This window comes from Carcharodon carcharias, chromosome 13, assembly GCF_017639515.1.
Source record: "Carcharodon carcharias isolate sCarCar2 chromosome 13, sCarCar2.pri, whole genome shotgun sequence".
NCBI classification, from domain to species: domain Eukaryota; kingdom Metazoa; phylum Chordata; class Chondrichthyes; order Lamniformes; family Lamnidae; genus Carcharodon; species Carcharodon carcharias.
In genome coordinates this window covers 36,139,756-36,164,026 of record NC_054479.1, presented here as the reverse complement: position 1 = coordinate 36,164,026, position 24,271 = coordinate 36,139,756, and the positions used below count along the sequence as shown (strand labels likewise).

General features: G+C 43.7%; 1 protein-coding gene across 2 annotated transcripts in view; it reads left to right on the top strand.

Moving 5' to 3' along the window:
* The window catches only part of LOC121286208 (transmembrane protein 132C-like), a 1,095,675-nt gene extending 1,077,649 nt beyond the window's left edge, over nucleotides 1-18,026 (top strand). For both annotated transcript variants that reach the window (XM_041203216.1, XM_041203217.1), the window contains one exon: nucleotides 15,995-18,026. In XM_041203216.1, coding sequence (XP_041059150.1) covers nucleotides 15,995-17,191 — 1,197 coding nt within the window. In that variant the 3' untranslated portion in view covers nucleotides 17,192-18,026. The remainder of the gene's footprint in view (nucleotides 1-15,994) is intronic.
* The last annotated feature ends 6,245 nt before the right edge of the window (nucleotides 18,027-24,271 follow it).

The window sequence follows — 24,271 nt, the reverse complement described above, 5'->3', positions numbered from 1 at the left end:
ACGATTGCTGGGTTCCCCCATGTCCAGGGTGCCATTGACCGCACACACCTGGCCATCAAGGCGCCAGCAGTTCAGCTGGGTGCCTTCATCAACAGCAAGGGATTCCACTCCATGAATGTGCAGATAGTTTGTGACCACAGGATGCAGAGTCTGTGCAAGGTACCCAGGCAGCTCCCACAACGCTTACATCCTGAGACACTCCCAGGTGCCGAGGCTCTTTGGTGCTCCAGTCTGAATGGGTGGATGGCTGCTGGGTTATCCCTGAAAAGATGGCTCATGACAGCTCTCTGCCACCCAAGAATAGAGGCCGAGCAGCGACACAATAGGAACCACGCCTTCACAAGGGCTGTGGTAGAGAGAACCGTTGGTCTTCTCAAGATGCACTTCCGATGCCTGGACTGTTCAGTGGGCGCACTGCAGTGCCCCCCAGAGCAGGTGTCCCTAATAGTGGTGGCATGCTGCGCACTCCACAATCTGGCACTGGCAAGAGGGGGACCGAGTGGAGGAAGAGGATGATGATGTAGCTGCACTGACAACAGATGTTGAGTCCAGTAGTGAGCGCGAGGATGAGCACAGTGAGGAGAATGCTGAGGGCATGGATGCAGACCTGGGTAACCTCCAGGGAAGCAGGGACACCTGGGATGCTTTGATCCAACCCTCCTTCTGCTAGTCTACCAAATAAGAACCACCGCCACATGCCAGGGCTGCAGGCTCCATACTCAATCACAGAGAGGAGCATTTCCTTGGCCACCAACATATATTCAGTGCCTGTGCAATAAAGTTTCAGAAGACACACGTCCATCATTACATAATGGCCTTCCCTGCGCCTACAGAACAAATGAAGCACACTCAGGCCAATAGCACAGAATGAAATCTCATTTAATGTTGCATGTGAACATTGCTGAACTAAACATTAACCGCTATTGTTTATCACGCCATTAAAAAACTCAAAGCAAAATGGGGGAACAAAATATCACCCATGATAAGCCCATCTTGTGCTTAAGGTGCTTTAAATTTACGTTTACGGGTGCTATGTCTAGGTGCTCCCCCTGGCTGGCACTGGCTTTGGAGCCAGCCTACTCACTCTGCTGTCTTGTTGGCTTTGATGACCTTGGCGGTCGTCCTCTGGGCCGTGGAGCCTGTGCTGACTCCCCCTATGAGGAAGCGGCCAGTGCCATGGCTGGCATCTCCCCAGTCACCACAGCCTCATCAGATGCCATGGTCACTGGCAGAGGGGCTGCCATCATCCAGCGCCTTGAGAGGAGCCCACAGAGACAACAGGCAGCTCGAGTGCCAACGTGAGGTCACTCTGGACTTCCCTGCTCACCATTGATGGACGAGCGCCTAGCTGGGATACTGGCTGCCCAATCCATCCCTCACACGGTCACTGACCACCTGAGGTCATTGCTGGTGTGTGGGCTTGCAGGTCCGAGTGCATCCCCAGGGACCCCTGATTGAGTCCCTGGAGCAGCCTTTCCATTAGAGTTGCCACCCACTCCATGGAGGAGGCATTGTGTTTGGCCATGAGGGTCAACGCAGTGCTCATGCTCCGCAGGGACACCTCCCAAACAGAGAACATGGCACCCGTCCCCTCATGTATCTCCGCCAGATCCTCCCGCACACCTCGCAGGACTTCCAGCATCTGCCACCTAATGGACGACTCCAGAGGCTCATCATCAGCCACTGGCCCTCCAGGGTCTTCAGTGCGAACGCCTGCTGGTGAACCTAAAAGGGAGAAGAACGACATGTCATTAGTGAAAGTCTTCACACTGTCATTGTGCATGTCAGACACCCTGGTGAGACTACGGAGATCTGCTTCATGATGCCCTCGTCTTTTGGTTACCAATGGGGACTCCAGGTTCGAGACTCACATCAGTATAGATACTACATTACACTGTTTGCACTATCCGAAATCCTCACCTCTGTGCACTGCGCTCTTAGCTTCGCCTGACACCCCAACCTCACCGTGGCCGGTTCATCGAGGTGCATGCTGCCTTTCGAGCTCCAAGGCCTCCTGCTTATAGTGGGTGAGGATGAGGAGGTGTGGGGGTTCCCCGCCAGTCCTTGACCTCTCAATATTGTTATGGGATGTCTTCTCCTGGAAGGACAGAGGAGCATTGATCAGTCCACTCTCTACCTGCAGCACCATTGCAGCCCTGACAAACCCACCTGAGGAGCACCTTGCAGGGCACATCCAATTCGTGGCCCTCGATCCGCAAGGCACTCAGTCCAAGCAGCCAGGGCTCACCCCCTTGGCCGGCTCTAGCGTTATTGGCAGATATCACTCAGACTCTAACACCCCTGAGCTCCACAGGGGTATGACCAGCCCTTAACTGCTCTCCACGCTGACCCATGCCAACACGGTACTCACCCTTCCCGATCACAGTAGGTCATTAAAGTGTTTCCAGCACTGCACCCATGTATGCCTCACCATGTCATGGCTGCTCACCCAGGATGCCACCTCCTTCCATGCCTTCTTGGTGAGGTGTAGTGGCCTCCTCCTCCCATCTCTGAGGACAAGGGTATCCCTTCTGGCAGTCACCTTCTCCAGGAGGGCTGCGAGGCACTCGCTGGAGAAATGTGGGGCTGACTGCCCTGCCGACCTCACCTCCCTCATGGATTCTCCTTCGTGGACCGCAGACATGTCTATGATGCAACTCCGACACAGGCAGCATCCCTGGGGCTGCCTGCCCTGCTTTTGAATTGGATGTCATTGGACCCAGTGGACAACATGCCCCCGCCTCTGCCCACCCCTTCTCGGAGCTTCCCCAGCCACCTTTCACACCGGGCAGGCCTTAATTGGCCTGCCAACATTACATCACCTTCCGGCCCCAATCATGGACAGCAGTCGGCTTCCCGACTGCCTCCATCCACCCCTGCCAAGCCTGCCCACCAAGGGCAAAATTCTGCCCAATGTTTCTGAACTTGTCCTGGCCAGGTGACAAATTTCACCCCTCCTTTGAAATCAGTCTCGTCTGGTTTACTTAAAAATGCAAATGTCCCCTTTATACCTATGTTTACCGACTTAACATTTCAAACCTAGCTTATCCTCTGTAACATCAAAGCCTTCAGACTAGCTGCCTTTAATTCAATTAAGTCCTGCGCGCACGCACATATACACACACACACACTCACACACACTCAAACACACGCACATACACTCACACACACACACACACTCACACAGACTCACACTCATGCACGCACACACACACACACACACACACACACACACTCAAACACACGCACATACACTCACACACACACACACACACACACACACACAGACTCACACTCATGCACGCGCACACACACACACTCAAACACACGCACATACACACACACACTCAAACACACGCACATACACTCACACACACACACACACACACACTCACGCACACTCAAACACACACACATACACTCACACACACACACACTCACACAGACACACACACACACACACCTATTACTGTACTTTACAATAAATTCCAATAACATCGTGGGCAGAATTTTGCCCTTGTTGGGCGGGCTTGGTGGGGCGGGCAGGGGTGGTCGGTAAGCCGACCTCTGCCCACGATCAGGCCGGACCGCAATTTCATGCTGGCGGGCCAACTAAGACCATCCATTCGATTTTTTGATTATTTTTTGTACTAGCCAGGTGGACCCTTAATCTCTTTGTTTTCCCACTCACTTAATCTATTAATGTTTCTTTGTAATGTTATGCACTTCTGTATACTGTTTACCTTGCCATGAATCTTTATGTCACTAGCAAACTTGAAAATAAGGTGTTCTATTGTATTATCTAAATATCTGATAAATATTTTAAACAGTGAAGGGCCAAAAACATATCCTGGTGGAACACCACTAGTTACTTCTTTCCAATTTAAGCACATACCCATTATCCCTACTCTCTCCCTTCTACCGCCTAACCCCAATAAGCTAACCAATTCAATAACTTGCTTTCAGTTCTATAAATTTTAATTATAGCTAACAGGCTCTTATGCTCTATTGCCTTTCAGAACTCCATATAAACTGCATCCATAAACAATTCCTTGACTGCTATTTCCTCAAAAAACTTCAATTATTTTCTTAGGCATGAACTACCCTTTGCAAATCCATGTTGCCTCCCTCTAATCAGTGCAAATTTCTCTAAATGCTCAGTCATTCTGTCCTTAATTATAAATTCCAATAACTTCCCCACAACAGATGTTAGACTAACAGGCTTATAATTTCCTGGCCCCTCTCTTTCTCACCTCTCTTAAATAACAGATATTAATCAATCCTCTCACTCAATAAGATAAAGCGTAAACAGCAGTTCCTTCATTGTCTTGTAGGTTGTTTGTCCTGGCCAGAGTCCAAGTCAATGTATGTCAGACTTTTGACCAGCATTAGATTGCTTTGATGGTCCAGCAGTCAAAGATGATGGATTTTGTCTTGTCTCTCACTGGCAACCTTGAATACATAAGCGCTTCGAAGATATGGGGTAGTTTCTGATGCAGTTAACTTGTAAATATTGGCAACAATATCACTGATGGAAGTAAGTTAGGCTGGATGGTTGTCTCTCAGCTACTTAGTGTATTATTTTAAATATCCCTCAGTCTTCCAATGGCATATGGCAGGCGATGATGAATTTTGTTGACTCTTTTGTCTGCCTTTGTCGAGAGGAGGCTCCCAAGATATGGAAAATGGTCCACATTTCCAGGATCTTGCTGTTAGCCTTAATCAACAGGGAGAGGTGTTTTGCTGTGGGAGCTGGTTTGAAGAGGACCTTAGTTTTCTGGGCATCTAGTGAACGGCCCACTTTCTCATATGCTTTGGAGAAGGAGCCAACAATGACCTGGAGCTCAGTTTCTCAGCGAGCACATGCACAAGTGTCATCTCCGTACTGAAGCTCTATGACTAAGGTTGGAGTGATTTCAATTTTGCACTGATGGCAGCATAGGTTGAACAGTTTCCTGTCTGTTCTTTACACACACCTATGGGTAATTTGCTGGAGATAATGTGCAGTAAGGCATTGAAGAAAATGGAAAAGAGGATTGTTGCAATAACACAGTCTTGTTTGACCCCAGTTTTCCTGAGCTTGATGAGGATCACAGCTTGCATGTCATTGTGGAGTAGGTGGAGGATGGTGACAAATTTCTGCAGATGGTGCTGAGAAAAGCCACAATGCTGATCCCCAGTGTCAAGAGATCTGACTTAGGATAAAAGACTTGGGGTTTTGGCCAAACAAACAGAAAGCCTAGGAATTGATTTTACAAAGCTAGATAGAATTGTTAAGAGTATTGAAAAGGTTAACTTAAAATTAAACTACAGGAGTAGAACAAGAGGACACAGATTCAAAATCATTTGAAGATGGATATTGGGAAATACGTTTTTACACAAAGATGCATCAATGTGCAAAAAACTTCGACCAAATAGATTAGTGGAGTAAGTGTGGAATTGTTAACGGAACAATAGGGGCCCATTAGGATCTCTGTTGTTGACTGTTCTTCTTGGTTTAGGACTACCCTCTGATCAGTCCTGTCACCAGGCTCTTTTTGCAGATAAGAATGATTGTAGATTTTCTGTTTTAAAAATTGTGCAGATTTGTACAGTTATAATTCTCCCATTTATTTTGAAAAATTAATGCAAGTTAAGAAACAAAATATTGGAAGGAAGACATTTCCTCCAAGGAATAGAACTGACAGATTTTTGACCCTGTCTCCCAGCTCCATGTAAAGCTTTCAATTCAAACTATAGAAATTCTAATCTATTCACTAGAAAGTTTGGAAGCCGCTAAGTCAGTTGTCAATGGACGTAAAAAAAATTGCTCATTTTGCAAATGCCTACAAGTAACTGTCCAGCATGGTACCAGGGGAATACTGAGTTTAATTTGGGTCATATTTTATTGTGGAACAGTAATAAAGAATAAATTCCTTGGACTGTTTGACTCAACAAATCTGAATATCTGCATCAAGCAGTTCCTGTCCTCCATTTCCAGCTCCCAGCCTCATGCCCAGTGGTCTCCAGAGGTTTAAACTGGTAAATTGGAATAATTTATACTTAGTTGTCAATCTGCATCGCTTCAGAATAATTTCAGAACTGTCTGAATTTTGACTTTGGCTTTTCTTACCAATAGCCGCAAACGTGTTTTAACAGATAAAGTGATTTGACTAAATGACGCAATTCCCTCCCAAACACAGTATCCGTCTGCTGAGAAGGTCTGCATTCCATAATAAAATACTAACGCTTTAAGCAGAGGGCCGTCAAACTTACTATTCCCAACCTTGACCAATGTCCTTTCTCTTCTCAATGTCCTTACTCTTCCTGCCTTTTTAAAAGCTTCCCACGATTTTCTGTTCCACTGCCCCACTTTAGTCTGCTCCACAGTTCCATCAACCGATGACTGAAAAAATTGCCCAAATTTCCAATTTTCCTTTGACACGTTTACTATTCTGTTCTGTCACCAGTCCTGTATACATCAGAAGAACTCGTCTGGATTGGCCAGTACCATTACATATGCTGTGATGCAGGGAGAAGCAAAGCTGAGAGGGGGCAGTAGCTTGTTTTGTGGAGCCAGAAGGAGCATTTGCAAGGAGTTTTCTGGCCACTTAACAACAGTTCCTTGTGACCTGGTACAACTTGCAAGGTACAAGCTCTGCCCATTAGTCCAATTTCAATCAGGCTCCTAAAACTGCCCTTAGGACCCTAATTTGCATCAATGTAAGTCGAGCTTTCCGAACACCTAAAAGTCATCTGCTTCCAAGATAGTGCTTTGCATTCAGCTGGGGAAGATTGGTTGCAATGAATCACAATCCAAAATTGTCTCACGCACATTCATTTTATGCCCAAAGAATAGACAAAACAGTGTTGAATTTCCTTTCCTTGGTGTCAATTCCCAATTCATTTCTTTTAACAGCACACATTACATCATGCCACCCTCATACTAATTCTTTCCTGCTGAAACACATATAACCCTGCAAATGTATTCTTGCCTCAATTGTCCAGACACATCTTTGACCATTATTCCAGAAGATTTAGAAAAAGTAGTTAATATTAACATTGGGTTTGTAGAAGCAATGATCTGGAAATTCCATGCAGCTTCTTCCGACCTCCCCCCTATAATGTTGGTAGGAGATCAGTGGAACATTTGAAGAAAATGTCATTAATTCACTCTGGGGGACTTCACCAATTTCCCACCTAAGTTATTCCAGGCGATCGGGAGAGGTCCTGCAGAATTTCAGAATTGATATCTTTTCTTGTGTATTTATTTTTTTAAAAAGAAGACGCCGGGTCAAAAAGTGGGAAACAGAAATCGTTTCTCACAAAGACTAAACTTTGTCTAGATTTTTCTGGAGTGAGTCAACTCTCACTGCACATTATGAACTGGATATTTTCCTCATCCCTTCATCTCCACTTAATTCTGTGCCACATCTCGCTAGTAGTGCCAGTTGTTGATTCCTGAGGTCAGTGGGGAATCACCATTATTCACCAATTTACATGCAGGAAAATGTGTTGTCCTAAACTTTTTTGCTTAACATGACATAGAAACACATTAATAAAACAGCCTCTTGACCAGGATTCAGATTATTATTGGTTTTAATTCAGGAATCAAAGGCAGCTGCTGTTTACATATGAAAGCTATATATATTAGGAATTCAAAGCATGGTTTTATGTGCAGAATCAGCGTGGTGATTGCTGGTCACCAACAATTCAGTAGACTCACATACTTTGAGGCAGGGGAAGAGGCTATTTTCGAAATCCTGACAAACTGAAATTAATTTAGCTTCAGGTTTACTCCCATTCAGGATCTACAACAAATCAATGTAACAAATCAGTTAAATCAGTGAAACAAAACAGTTTAACTTGTGAAGAAGGGTCAGTTCCAAAGATGGGCCATATTGGACTCAAAACTATTTCTTTCTGCACAGATACTGCCAGACCTGCTGAGTTTTTCCAGCACTTACTCTTTTTACTTCCAGCATCCACAGTACTTTGCTTCTAGTCTAACTAGAATTCTGGTATTGTGTTTTATGTGGCACATGAAGAACCATTACCATTTAAATGTTATATATCTTCAAAGTGGAAGCCCATTAGAAATGTTAATTAACTTATTATAGGGTTCTTACAAAAATGCAGTAATTTCTTGACATCCATAGGATGGCTGACCACAAATTCTGTTTTTTCCATACAAATAACCTTTAACTCACATTTTTATTGCCAGCAAATTCTGGGCCAACAAGTGGTTCATTAGCTTGCCTGGATATTCACAAAGCTACCCATCAGCATTCTGTTGGAAAAGTCCTTGATTTCTGTCAGTCTGTTAGAGATGGAAATGGAAAAGGGCAAGTTTTTTGATAGAATTAACTTTTGAAGAAAAACATAGGCACCATTAAGCAGAAAAGTGCTGCAAGAAGGTTGAAAAGCAATGAGAAAAGGAAGGGAAACTCTCCCCAGTCTATAGAGTAGGATGCAGAGAAGTCTTTAAGTCAAGTAAAATAACCCATCATATGGAAAAGTAGGGGATACCCTTTTATATCACATCATTATGCCAGTTTAAGTTGTACTGGTTGAACTGATGGACTCTGATCATAAGTATTCCTGAATATGGTTTCGCCATACTGTGAAATAAAGTCATTGAATGATTCAAAACTGAGCTTTGTCTTATCTAATGTTAATTCAGTCTGCCTTTAGCAAGATTGAAGAAATCCACATTCAAAGCAGATCACAAGGAGAGGGTAATTACAACCATCATTCGATGTTCATTTTTCACACTAATCCTGGCAAGTTTAGTGTACTTCATCACATTCTGGACTTGTACCTTGTAATTGGTGGGGAGACTTTGGGGAATCAGGAGGTGAGCCATTCATTACTGAATGCTCAGCTTCTGACTCACTCAAGCAACCATGGCATTTATGTGGCTGGTCCCATTAAGATTTTGGTTATTCTGGTGATGTGGATGGTGGGGTATTTGGCACTGTTAATACCAAGCGTTAGGCTGTCTCTTGTTGGAGATCACCATTGCCTGGCACTCGTATGGTGCGAATGTTACTTGGCTTTTATCTGCCCAATTTGGATGTTGTCTGCTTGCTGCATGCAAGGATTGGAAAGTTTCATTATCTGAGCAATTGTGAATGGGGGTGAACACTTTGCAATCATCAGTGAACAGCCCATTTCTGACCTTGGGGGACCTTAGCTGAAGGTAGTTGGTCTCAGATTGCTCTCCTGATGTATTCCTGAGGCATTGTCCTGGAGCTGAGATGATTGGTCTCCAACAAGCATAACTGTCCTTCTTAGTGCTAAGTGTGACACCAGTCGGCAGAGAGTTTTCCGTGTGATTCCCATTGACTTAAGTTTCATTAAGACTCCTTGATGCTTAAGGAGCCAATTGAATACTGTCTTGGTGTCAAAACCAGCCACTCTCACCTCTGGCATTCAGGTTTTGTGTTCACATTGGACAATGGCTCTAATGAGTTTTGGGATGAATTGTCCTTTAAAAACCTAAACTGAGCAGGTTATAGGTGGGTAAATGACACTAGATTGCACTGTTAACAACTCCTTCCGTCACTTTGATAATGATTGAGAGTAAGTTGATAGGATGGTAAAATGCCAGTTTGGATTTGTTGTGATTTTTGTGGAAGAACAAAGCGGGGCAATTTTCTCCATTATTGGGCACATGCCAGTGGTGTAGCTGTACTATAAAAGCTAAACTAGGAGTGGGCAAATTCTGGATCACAGGCCTTTACAGAGGGGATATTGTCAGGGCCCCTAGCCTTTGTTATGCCCAGTACACTTGGCCATTTCCTGATTTTGCATGGAATTACTCAGTGGCTGGAGATGGGTATCAGTGATATTGGACACCCCAGGAGGAGACTAAAAGAAATATTTTCAATTTGGCAGTTCTGGTTGAAGATGGTTTCAAGCTCTGCAGCTTTGTCTTTTATACTCACGTGCTGGATTTTGCCATCAATGACAATGGGTATGCCATTGGAACTTCCTCATACTTATTGCTTATTTGTCCACCTCCATTCATAACTGTATGTGGCAGGCTTGCAGAGCTTTGACCTATTCCATTGGTTGTGTGATCAATTAGCTCTGCATATAGCTTGCTGCTTTCAGTATTTAGTCTGCATGTAGTCCTTCTGCATGTAGCCCCACACTGTCACTGCACCAGGTTAGTACCTCAATTTCAGGTACACCTCTTGCTGCTCCTTGTTAGTGATGTGTTAGTTGAATGTTTATTTGTATTTAGGTAGTGGGCATTAACTGGGGAATCACTTATGCTCCCATATACTCCTGGAATAGTAATCCAAAGACCCAGGGAACTGCTCTGGGGACCCAGGTTTGAATCTCACCATGGCAAGTGGTGGAATTTGAGTTCAATAATAATCTCGAATTAAAAATCTAATGATGGCCATGAAATCATTGTCGATTGTTGTAGAAACTAATCTGGTTCACTAATGTCCTTTAGGGAACAAAATCCGTTGAGCTTACCTGGTCTGGCCTACATGTGACTCCAGACCCACAGCAATGTGATTGACTCTTAAGTGCCCTCTAAAGTGACCTAGCAAGCCACTCAGTTCTAACAAACTGCTACAATGTCACAAAAAAGGAATGAGACCGGACGGACGACCCAGCATCGACCTAGGCAACAGAGATGACAACGGCAATTGCAGCCCTGTCGACCCTGCAAAGTCCTTGCTAACATCTGGGGGCTAGTGCCAAAATTGGAAGAGCTGTCTCACAGACAAGTCAAGCAACAGCCTGACATAGTCATACTCACGGAATCATATCTTACAGATAATGTCCCAGACTCCACCATCACCTCTGTCCCACCTGCAGGACAGACCCAGCAGAGGTGGCAGCACAGTGGGAAACAGTCAGGAGGGAGTTGCCCTGGGAGTCCTCAACATCGACTCTGGACCACATGAAGTCTCATGGCATCAGGTCAAACATGGGCAAGGAAACCTCCTGCTGATTACCACATACCACCCTCCCTCAGCTGATGAATCAGCGATCGTCCATGTTGAACATCACTTGAAGGAAGCACTGAGGGTGGCAAGGGCACTGAATATGCTCTGGGTAGAGGACTGCATTGTCCATTGCCAAGAGTGGCTCCATAGCACCACTACTGACCGAGCTGGCCGAGTCCTAAATGACATAGCTGCTAGACTGGGTCTGTGGCAGATGGTGAGGGAACCTACAAAAGGGAAGACCATACTTGACCTCATCTTCACCAACCTGCCTGTCACAGATGCATCTGTCCATGACGGTATCGGTAGGAATGACCACTGCACAGTCACTGTGGAGATGAAGTCCCACCTTCACATTGGGGATATCCTCCATTGTGTTGTGTGGCACTACCACCATGCTATATGTGATAGATTTCGAACAGAACTAGCAACTCAAGACTGGGTGTCCATGAGGCGCTGTGTGCCATCAGCAGCAGCAGAATTGTACACAAGCACAATCTGTAATCTCATGGCCTGACATATCCCCCACTCTACCATTACCTTCAAGCCAAGAGATCAACCCTGGTTCAATGAAGAGTGCAGGAGGGCATGCCAGGAGCAGCACCAGGCATACCTAAAAATGAGGTGTCAACTTGGTGACGGGACTACTTGTGTGCCGAACAGCATAAGCAGCAAGTGATAGACAGAGCTAAGCGATCCCACAACCAATGGATCAGATCTGAGTTCTGCAGTCCTGCCACATCCAGTTGGACAATTAAACAACTCACTGGAGGAGGAGGGTCCACAAATATCCTCATCCTCAAAGATGGGGTGCCCAGCGCATCAGTGCAAAAGGTAAGACTGAAGCATTTGCAACATTCTTCAGCCAGAAATACTGAGTGGATGATCCATCTCGGCCTCCTCCGGAGGTCCCCAGTGTCACAGATGCCAATCTTCAGCCAATTCAATTCACTCCACTTGATATCAAGAAACAGCTGAAGGCACAAAATACTGCAAAGCCTATGGGCCCTGACAATATTCCGGCAACAGTACTGAAGACTTGTGCTCCAGAACTTGCCGCGCCCCTAGCCAAGCTGTTCCAGTATAGCTACAACACTGGCATCCACCCGGCTATGTGGAAAATTATCCAGGTATGTCCTGTACACAAAAAGAAGGACAAATTCAAACTGGCCAATGACCACCCCATCAGTCTACTCCCCATCATCAGTAAAGTAATGGAAGGGGTCATCAACAGTGCTATCAAGTGCCATTTGCTTAGCAATAACCTGTTCACTGATGCCCAGTTTGAGTTCCTGACCTCATTACAGTCTTGGTTCAAACATGCAGAAAAGAGCTAAACTCCCAAGGTGAGGTGAGAGTGATTGCCCTTGACATCGAGGCCGCAGTTGACTGAGTGTGGCATCAAGGAGCCCTAGCAAAACTGGAGTCAATGGGAATCAGAGGGAAAAAACTCCACTAGTTGGAGTCATACCTAGCACAAAGGAAGATGGTTGTGGTTGTTGGAGGTCAGTCATCTCAGCTCCAGGACATCACTGCATGAGTTTCTCAGGGTAGTGTCCTAGGTCCAACAACCTTCAGCTGCTTCATCAATGACCTTCCTTCCATCATAAGGTCAGAAGTGGGGATGTTCGCTGATGATTGCACAATGTTCAGCACCATTCGCAACTCCTCAGGTACTGAAGCAGTCCATGTCCAAATGCAGCAAGACCTGGACAATCTCCTGGCTTGGACTGACAAGTGGCAAGTAACATTCGTGCCACACAAGTGTCAGGCAATGACGTTCTCCAACAAGAGAGAACCCAACCATCACCCCTTGATGTTCGATGGCATTACCATCACTGGATCCCCCACTATCAACATCCTGGGGGGTACCTTTGACCAGAAACTGAACTGAACTAGCTATATAAATATTTTGGCTACAAGAGCAGGTCAGATGCTAGGAATCGTGTGATGAGTAACTCACCTCCTGACTCCCCAAACCTGTCCCCCATCTACACTACACAAGTCAGGAGTGTGATGGAATACACCCCACTTGCCTGGATGAGTGCAGCTCCCACAACACTCAAGAAGCTGGACACCGTCCAGGACAAGCAGCCCACTTGATTGGCACCACATCCACAAACATTCACTCCCTCCACCACCGACGCACAGTAGCAACAGGATGCACAAGATGCACCGAGGAAACTCACCAAGGCTACTTCGACAGCACCTTCCAAACCCATGACCACTACCGCCTTGAAGGACTAGGGCAGCAGATAGATGGGAACACTACCACCTGGATGTTCCCCTTCAAGTATTTCACCATCCTGACTTGGAAATATATTGCTGTCCCTCCACTGTCGCTGGGTCAAAATCCTGGAACTCCTTCCCTAACAGCATTCTGGGTGTACCTACACCACATGGACTGCGCTGTCCAAGAAGGCAGCTCACCACCACCACCTCAAAGGTAACTAGGGATGGGCAATAAATGCTGGCTCAGCCAGCGAAGCCCATATCCTGTGAATGAATAAAAAATGTTTTCTTTAAATAAACAGGAGCACCCACAATCACATTTTGCTTTGGCCTCTAAGTTTCCTTTGTGTTTTGTCCCGTGTTGTATTCCCCTTTAAGGGCTATCCCGTTTATCTGTTCATTTAATCTTTTGTTAACTTATTAATTTGTCCCCGTTTGTTATTGGTTTATTCAAAAAGAGCAGATAAATAGGAGGACAGGGGGTCAGTAGTGCCCCTTTCAAATGTGACATTTAATTGGAAATGGGTTTATAAAAGCAGTAAAAACAGGAGCAGACTGAAACTGTGGGTATTGAGTTTGGAGATGTACATTTCTAATATGTCCTTCTGTAAATAACAGCTTCTAAACGTGTAAAGATTAGGGCCCAGTTCTGTCCTTCACCGCCTGGCTATCTTGAAAAGAGCAATCTTGGCACGTTCTTCTGCACTACTCATTGAGCTAGGAATTCATTATCTTTTTCGATGAGGGGCTTTATTTTAAATTGTTCATTCATTGGCTGAGAGTGTTGCTGGCAAGGCCAGCTTTTGTTGCCCGCGCATCCCTATTTGTCCTTGCTAAGGTGTTGGTGAGCTGCTGCCACCTTGTTCCGCTAAGTGGCCTGAGAGATATGTGGAGCCTGAGGTTACAGATTGTGGAGGTATGAAATCCTGCTGCTGTAGATCAGTGGTTCTCAACCATTTTGACTGTAGGATCACTTTTCAAATATGGAGTAGTAATCACAGACCCTTGTCTAAATTATAGTACCAGGTAATAGTCAAAATACCAAGGCGCTGCATGTATAGAGCGTTTTAAAAATGCTTTTAAGAAAGCAGGTAATCATTTAGAGTAACAATTTCGCTGTTGTAGACAATAATGAGACAGACCAGACAAACCAGAGATAAAAGATAAATGTGACTCCACTAACATTCTAGTGCGTGATAACTGAATGGCTTTTAATGTGGTTAAAGATTGGGCCATAAGCCATTAACAGGCAATCAGTTCACAGATCACATCCAATGCAAGAAGCTATTGGCCAAATCAGTATTAAGAGCAGTCTCATCCCATTTAGATGTTTAACAGGCTCAAAGCAAATTATTATTTTAATTTAAAAACAATAATTTCCAAATAACATATGTGTTTCCTTAGTTCTATTACAGAGTAATTGTATTATACTTGAATGTGCCATCCTCGGGAATATTTTACAGACTTGTGGAAACCCAGTGCAGTTTCTCAGCGTTATTTAATTATTCAAGGAATTTACATTTTTTGCAACGCTGTGGAAGATTTAAATAAAACTGGCAACTTCTCCACAACTACAAGAATCAAAGCAACAAGAGATTAAGATAAACAGAAAATGCTGGAAATATTCAGCAGGCCAGGCAGCATTATAGTGGCACTTGCTCACTGCCTGAGTTCAAATTGAATTCACCCCAATATCACAGCAGCAAATGGCCTCCCACCTTCTCCCCTCCTGCCAAAGTCAACCAAGACTCACTACTAAAAGCCATGGGTAGCCGAAACATCCATCTCTGTGAAGAAGACCAAGTATTTGGGAGCCTTGGATGTGGACAACTTGTCAGCTACTTGTGCATTAATTTACCCAAAGTGGGCAGCTTGTCTTTTTTGTTTCCTTCTTTTTTCCCCCTTTGTATTTTTCTCTCGTCTTCTAGAGGGATTATTTTGCAGGCCTTCTGGAAAGTCTTTACAGGTCTTCAGGGACCCACGGACTCCAGTTTGAGAACCACTGCTGTAGATGGTCCACAACGCCTCATGGATATCCAGATCTGCTAAACCTGTTCTTAATCTATACCACACACTTTGGTTATTCCTTCATTTTGCCTCTCCCACTATCTGTCACAAACGCACTCTGGTACCTGTATCCCTCAGGACTTGGCTAACTCTATTAGTGGTGCTACCGAGCTGCTCTTGGTGATGAACTTTAAAATCCCCCCACCAGAATCCATGGCCCTTACTACCCTCAGTGCTTCTTCCAAGTGGTATTCAAAATAGGGAAGTAATAATTCATCACCTAAGGGAGGGTAGGAGGTGATCTCCTTGCCCATATTTTACCTGAAGCTATGAGACTTCATGGGATCCAGAACCTGTAGGAATGTTCTCACACTGTAGCTTCAGACTCCAGATGCTATTGAAGAGTAAAAGCAAAATATGGCAAATGCTGGAAATCTAAAATAAAAACAGAACATGCTGGAAAAACTCAGTAGGTCTAGCAGCAACTGTAGAGAGAGAAACAGAGTTAACGTTTTGAGTCTACTATGTTCCAAGCATCGAGTGATGTACTTAATGTATAGAGATACGTGATGATATCGGAAATATTTTTATTATTCATTCATGGGATGACATAGCTAACAGAGCCAGCATTTATTGTCTATCCCTAATTGCCATTGGATAAGGGGTTGTTGAGTAAATCTGTCAATGTTGCAGGACATCAGCGGGTGGGATGCCAGTAGAACCACCCAATGTATTTCAGGGCCAGAATCTTAAAGCAATGTTCATAAAACTGAACTATGTTTTATTTATTTATTTCCCTCTAGGAAGCAATAATCAGTGGTTGGATCCAGTTCAGTGATAACAGTCTGACTCCGCTAGATATTTATGATCCCACGGACTACACACTCACTGTTACTTCGCGGGAAGAAACTGTCATCTCAACATATCAGGACTTGCAGTTGCGGTGGCCAGTCATCACTGCAGAGGGAGAAGGACAAGGGAACATGCTGAAAGTTGAATTGGTAATCAGTGAAGTTTGCCAGAAATCCAAACGAAAAAGCATTCTGGCAGTCGGAAGTAGCAATGTCCAGGTAAAATTTGGTCAGAATGATGCAGGCTCGAAGAGTGGCAGTGATGACAACGGTGATGAGAGAGAATTGGAGAACCGTGCAAGTGATCGGAGGCAAAAGAATGTAGATCAAGACCGGACAGGGCAGAATGGCCGCTACTTCAGCAGTGCTACTGCAGATCGTGAAGAAAGTTCAATGAGAAAGGTAAGCACTACAACCAAGGCTTCAGTGAACAAGAAAGGGAATGGAATAGATCAGCTTTCAGAAGGTGACAGGCAGCTCCAAAACATCCCATTGGATGCTGCCAACTTCCCCTCAAATGACTTAACCAGGAACTCTGAGGGTGATGAAAGCATGGATGAAAACGATCTGGTCCAGGCCCCCAGAGGTCTGACTGACTTGGAGATTGGAATGTATGCTTTACTGGGTGTTTTTTGCCTGGCTATTCTCGTCTTCTTAATTAATTGTGTCATGTTTGCTTTGAAGTACCGGCACAAGCGAATTCCCACGGAAGCACAAGGGAACATGAATCATTCCCACGACTGGGTTTGGTTAGGTAATGAAACTGAGCTGCTGGAGAACTCTGCTGATATATCCCCACAGCAGCTCTGTGAACACACAACAGTAATAGACAGGGCAGCAGGGTTTGAGGAGAGCAACCATCTGCTCAATGGGGGAACCCAGAAGAATGTCCAAGGGCAGATACACAGGTCTGCCCACTGCAGCGATGGGAAGGAGCGCAAAGATGAACCTTTGAATTCTCCCACCACAAAACGAAAACGGGTAAAGTTTACAACATTTACTACAATTCCGCCAGATGATGGATGCCCTGCTACAAATTCAATCCTTTTGGGGAATGAGGAAGATATTAAATGGGTTTGCCAGGACATGGGCTTAGGGGAGTCGCACGAACTGAGAAACTACATGGAGAGAATACATGACAATGTGTAACTATGTTATCCTATCTGTTTTCATTCTTTGCTCACCTTTATGCCTTCAGTTTTGGGTGATTGTGCAGGAAATCCAGTCAGCAATGGGACCGGTTTGTGGGAATTAAGTGCTGGCAGCAAAGCACAGGTATTGGACAAACCAGCACATGATGACCTGTAAAATATACCATCCAGTGAAATGCAAAATTCAGATGGATTGGGGTGTCATTCGGATGGACAATGGAAAAAGAGGATGCGTATAGACATTTATATGATTTAGAAAAAGAGACTGTGTATCAACAAATGGAAAGACAATACAAATGCAATGGCGCAACAAGCACTGGTGAAAACAATAAATGTCAGATCAATTTGGAAAGGGGAACAATACTGGGAAGAAGCAATGGACAGAGGGAAAGTGCACTCTAAACTGAATAAACATTAAGAATGAGCACTCCTGATTGGAGACACCTTCCCGAATAGGTGGGGCTGTGGAAGGAGCTCTTCTGATTGGATGACACTATGGCAGTAGTCCATGGGAGATGGCCCTTATCACCAGTGTCTTAAGGGCCAACTCCAAATGTAATCATTTTGTATGATTTGTTAATCTTGGACTTCAGTTGTATTCTGAGTTCCTGGACCCTACGTTCTGTGTAAAATTTATTTTATAATGTCTTGTTTATATTTAGGCTCTCAGTTTTTTCATTTTATTATTTATGCTGTAGTAATGAGCCGTACCCACCTTTATAACTTTGGTGAAATATTTTAACAAAGTATACCTAGAATGCATTGTAGATTACTAGAATGTAAAGTTTATTTATAAATATTATACACATTGTAAATAAAAGTTGCTTAAGATAGCTTGGAAAAATCTAGCCCTTTCTGGATCACTCTTGAGTCATTGTAACATGCAATTCTTCTATTTGTTTTATGAAGAGCTACGCACACTTGTGGTCCAGGGAGGTTTCCAGCAACACTCAGAGATTGTTGTTAGCACAGCATAATGAATGACAATGGCTTGATGCCCCCAACAAAACAAATGAAGCAGGCAGATATATATTTTTATCACATTTGTAAAATATCAGTGTTAGCCAATGCCAAACTGGCTTCAAGTGTGGCTTATTGAAGCTCCAAGTTTCCAGAGTGACAGCAGACTTAATGGGCCCTCAAAGTTTATACATATCTCAGTTTTTTTTGTCATATTTGTAGCCACTTATATTGGCATTGTTCATTGACAAGGTTGCTGTGGTAAAATTTTAGATTGTTGTTTAGATTCAAAGAAATTGGGGTTAAACCACATAACTGATGTAAAGTGGTATGCAATTACTAAACTACTCAGTGTTGAGAAGAATTCACGCTTTGAAAACTAATTGGTTAAGGCTTGCCATACATAACAGTTTACTTGGTGGTGACTGTAGCAAGTGCTAGCTTTATTTATTAATCAGATGAAAGGTCATCATTGGAAAAAAAAAACTGGAGAAAAATACTCATTACACTGACATGGAGGGCAGATCAGGAATGTAGGTCAATAACATGTACCCAAATAATTGTGCATTCTGTAAAGCTAAAGCTAGCCAATTTATATCATTATGCACAAAATAGTATGAACTACATGTTCAAGAGCATCAGGGATCTGTTGCATTTACATGTGAGCTCTTAGCTGCTAAATTACAGTTTAACTGTCAACAAGTTCTGGTGAAACACATTTTATTTTTGATAATGGCAAGAAACAAGCTGGGGGTTGGGGGGCTGGTGTTTATCATGGAACTTGATAATTTATTGCTTTACTGGAGCCACAGGCTAACACTGACCTTGGCATGGCAAAAGCAGGCTAAAGGCCACTTTTGTGTTCCTTGTTACCATCAAATGAGGTGTGCTTGTGTTTATCCTGTGATAATTTTCAACTGGCAGATTTCATGTGGTGTCGCTGTTTTCTAACAATAGGGGTGCTGTGTCATGTTGAGTTTAATAGCAGGACCCTTGATTTATAATAATGGATAAGGTCAAAATCCATTTTCATCATGTGGTATTCGAATTTTTTTGTATACCAGTATGACTGTTCATTATTCAGTGAGACCCACAAATGGATGCCCTTTATTTTTTATATATCCCGTTACTTTCTGTATACAATTTTTATCCCTCACTGATATTAAAGCTGAAGATGGTATGTGAAGTATGTCCGTTGGCGTGGACGTCTATTATTTGACAATATGATGGAGGTAACGGGCTTTAACTGCATTGGAAAGAGGCCCTTTGGTACTTTGGGAACAATCTTGGGATTTGATAGGGCTGAGCTGATGGCCCTAGGGTTTGCAGGACTTGGAACTGGGGGTGGGGCTGGGGTGGTCCTGCATTTTGGAAGTTCTAGAGTTTGGCAGCTTGGGACAGGGCATGTTTGTCCAGCGGAACCATGGTGGCAGGGAGATGGAATGTGAGTTTTGGCTCATTGGTGGATTCCTGGAGTTGGTCAGCAGTACGGAGAAGGAAAAGGCATAAATCTGACAGCACTACGTGGATCGGCCTTCAGCAACTAGGGTCATAGCTCTGGATATGCATATCAATTGTATGAGCAAGGTTTTGAGAGATTAATTAAAACTTTAGAAAAAAAAGGCATCAAAAAGTGATTCTGTTTCTTTTATTGTGAACTATGTAACTTTTTGAACATTTTGTTTAAACCACATTTTTTGGACTTTAGAATTTTCCGCTATTGAGGAAAAACAACAGATTTATTTTTCTAAAAGCATTTTAAATGATTCAAATGGGGCTGTCTTTCCATTTTAATTTAAGCTTTAATGTTATGTTCTCCTGACTGGTCACTCAGGATTTAAAAAAAGATTCTCCTTCGCAGTACCCAAGCCACCCTTTCTGCCTTATCTCTTGCAAAAAGACAATGGACAGGAACTACCCTTTACCCAGAAGGTAAAGGGATATATAGAAATTAAAATATAAAATAAAATTATGATTTGCTGCTGCATGTGATGGCAAAAAGCGTGACCGAAATTGATGCAGGAAATGTGCACTTGCGAAATTGTTACAATCGACATCCACTATCACATTCATGACTTTTCATAAGGGCAGCTGGGAGATTCTGAGGCTGAAAAAAAGGTTCAGCTTAAGAAGCACCACCGATCTCAGCCAAGAAATCCCTTTACACTTTCTAATAATTTAATAATTCCATAAAATTCTGTTTGACCTATTGCATCTTGTCTAACGAGGCTACCATCCACTGAACAAAAAAAAGATACAAAACATGATGTGTACGTTTCTGGCTAAATCCGAATTGGGGACCCATTCGTGATAAATCACAGGCCACTCTAGGTACAGGGTGACAAGAAACAAGCTCAAGAGATGTATTAAGATATTTCACAATAAGTACAGAGCATAATACTTAACAAAGGCAGTGATGTACAGTCAAAAACAAAAACAGAATTACCTGGAAAAACTCAGCAGGTCTGGCAGCATCGGCGGAGAAGAAAAGAGTTGACGTTTCGAGTCCTCATGACCCTTCGACAGAACTTGAGTTCGAGTCCAGGAAAGAGCTGAAATATAAGCTGGTTTAAGGTGTGTGTGTGGGGGGCGGAGAGATAGAGAGACAGAGAGGTGGAGGGGGTTGGTGTGGTTGTACAGTCAAACATCAGTCCACGGGGTTCCGATCGATTGCGGGGCTTAGGATGGGGTCAAAATCCATTTTCATCATGTAGTATTTGAGTATTTTTTATACCAGTGTTCATTATTCAGTGAGATCCACAAATGGATGCCCTTTATTTTCTATATATCCCTTTACCTTCTGTATATAGTTTTTATCCTTCACCAATATTAAAGCTGAAGATGGTTGACCCTGGTCCTCTTGCTCTCTCTCGGGGTGCGTGCTGTGGGGTCTAACAAGCTCTCTTCCTTTATACCCTTTTAGGGTATGGCCTTGAGGCATATTAGGTGAAACTCGTTTTTAGTCCTCCTGATTGGATTACAAATATTTTATTGTTGCCCATAAACATGCAAGCAGCTTGCACATTGCTCTAAAAGGGCATTTCCTGTCCATTGTCTTTTGCAAGAAACTCCGAGTTCACACCTTTAGCTGATGCAGTCAACTCGTCTCCGCTCCTGCCATTGTTCTTTGCATAAAGGTCAGTACATGAAAAAAACATCGTTTTCTTCAGGTCTTGACATGTTGTAGGCAGCTATCCGTCATCTTTTTCTGACTGAATTGACAATCACTGTATTGCTTCTCAACATTTCATAAACTTGTATAAAAAAGCACCTAAATCACTTGATGTGTTAATGCAAAAGGAAAACTCTGGTGTAATATCGTACAGATGTATGTGCCAGACGAGCTGTAATTTGGCTGGCACACAGCAGTCTGTGCTGTAACAGAGACCGGAAATTAAAGCCCAGTAAATCCACTTTTTTATGAGCTGTCTTGTGCTGTGTAGACATATGGACCTGTATGTTCCATATAAAGGAAATGTTTTGTTTAAATGACTGATTTATAGTTTGCTTCGTCAAGTGGTGTGGTCGAAAAAAAGACTTCAAGAACAGCTCTAGCCTACTTGATCATTGTGTAGAAGGTCACTGAGGCTCCTTCTTCCGATAATTGCTGACAATTTAAATAGCAAGCGTTTGGCAATGATCTTTTGCGTAGATCATGATTACAAAACAATTTCTATGTTTAATATCTAAGATTGCAAATAAAAATGAATGAAATAGAGCACTCGGTGTTAGCATGCACGGGGATCCTTGTTCTTTAATGTGCAGTCAGTGTATAAACTACTTCCTGCAACAATTAACTAATTTTTAAAAAAAGCTAGGATTTTTAAAACAGTTACTTTTGAACAAATAAGCAGATTTTGGCACTTGCCAGTTTATTTGGGGGGATGGGGGGTGGGGGGAACGACATCCCTTAACTCAGTGAATGGGGAATACATGAAAACCAAACCATATGATTGCAAAGCACTTTAGGTTAACGGCCATGTCCCTGCAAATGTAAATTCACTTCTCATACATTGGATTTAATAACTGGTTCATGCCTCCCCCACTTCCCTATATCAGCTGTTTAAAATGAGGCAAGATCAATCAAACTGAAATGATGTTAACAGTTGTAACTGAAAACGATGTTTTTCTTTTTATTCATGCTAGATTGTAATAATTCTTTAATAACTCTCTGAACTGGCTCGGGCCTGCTGCAAGAAGGCAACCAATGCCATTGGAATTAAAGACTTTTGGGAATAAAGTGCAATGTTTAAATTTAAGTCTGTGGTCTTCTATTGGGATGGCCTTCGTGGCATCGAAACTCAGTACAGGTACCTGTACTATGGCAGGAATAGACATGTGTCCTGATCCCCAGTACAATACATAGCTAAATATTCCATCTGATTGGATTCTGCAAGAGTCTTTAGTTGTTCTTGTGTGAGTTCAGTCATCTCTGCCACATTTCTGACCACTTGGGGCACGGGAAATGCCAGGCCCTCCAAGCCGTGCCAAGGCAGCAACTCCCCGGACTGGGTCAGATGTGGGTCAAGCATCGCTCAGCCGGTCGAAGCCCCAACGCCACTCCCCAGCAACTCCCCGAACAAGCTCACCTTTTCCGCTCATCTAAAATTCTTTCACGGCCCACTTTTAATTAAAAAAGTGTCCAGTTTTTGTACACCGCCGGTTTTCGGGCAGTCAAATTTGAGGTACTATCCCTGAAGATCCGATTTCTGTTTCCAAGGCTTCACCTGTACCTGAGGAATTGAAACGTCAACTCTTTTCTTCTCCGCCGATGCTGCCAGACCTGCTGAGTTTTTCCAGGTAATTCTGTTTTTGTTTTCACCTGTACCTGACGGTATTCGGATGTACAGACTTCCTTCCGCTGCTTTCAAGGAGACCACCCAGGAAATAATTAGTGGGAGCAGGGAAGGGCGAGATTGGAGGTTTTTCCTGGAATCGTGGCTCATTCTTTGACGTTCGTCTAATGGTTTCTTACATTGTGCGTGTCTCTGTGACAGTCAGAGAGTATTTTGTACTGAAAGAAGCGCTTAGAGATTAAAGAGGGCATTAATGACCTTTGGTTCGTGTGTTATTTAGGAATGGAAGAACGGACTGATTCCCCAACCAGTGCTGCGGAACACGACGGCACCTTTACACAGCATCACAATCACCATATTCACCATGCATCAGCAAGCTGCATGCACCCTAGAGGAGCTACATGAAAACGTTGAGGAGGAACACAGTGCCTGGAGGGGGGTGCAAACGAAGTTGGCTGCTGAAGGTCCGGCATCTGCTGGCTGCAGCCCAGTACAGTCCTTTCCTGCTCCCCTGCCTAGAGATTTAGATGTAATATGGCCTGATTATGTATGGATGCTAATTCAGAAGGAATCTTTCTGTGCATATTTTTTGTGAGCACGCCCAATGCACTGTTCAGACTTGGAAAGAGTTTAATCCTCGGTCCTGCAAAGTCATGGTTGAAGCGTTGTACAGAAATTTGCCATTGAGCACATGTCAACTTCTCTGGCACCTGCATCTGGCTGATTCCGATACAGGGTTGGCACAAATATATCATGGCCGCTGAGGGTAGCCTTGGTGTCCTTTGAACTATCCATCCGCCTTTCATTCCCCTTCAGTTAAGAGCAGCACAGATAATTACCTTAAAATGAGGAAACAGGTATGGTTCTGTAGTGATAGTCACACGCTACATATACATTTCAGAGAATAAAATCCTTTTCAGTTTATATAAACCGTGGTGTTATGCACAGGGGCTTAAATGGCAATGTGGGTTCATTCGGTCCCCCCCAGCAACACTGGAAAAGCCTGCACACCTATACAATCGCACTGCTCTCCAACTGTTGATCAGAGGCAAAATCATAAAATAGTTAGCCCAGTGGAGAAATGTATCTGTTTCGTCTTTGCTACACCTGTGGACAGAAACAGGCTAACAATCACTCCAGTACGAATCTAAAAGGCTGGTGTTATCATTGTAATTTAGATGTTACATACTGTCTGGAGATCTTTCTGTAGGGCATAGCACAGCTCTGTTACAGCCTTCCTGCTAAATCTTCATCTCTTTAGTCACTTCCAAGCAGCTGTGCTGTGTGGTAAAGCGGCAACATGTGCCGATATTTGACAGGGC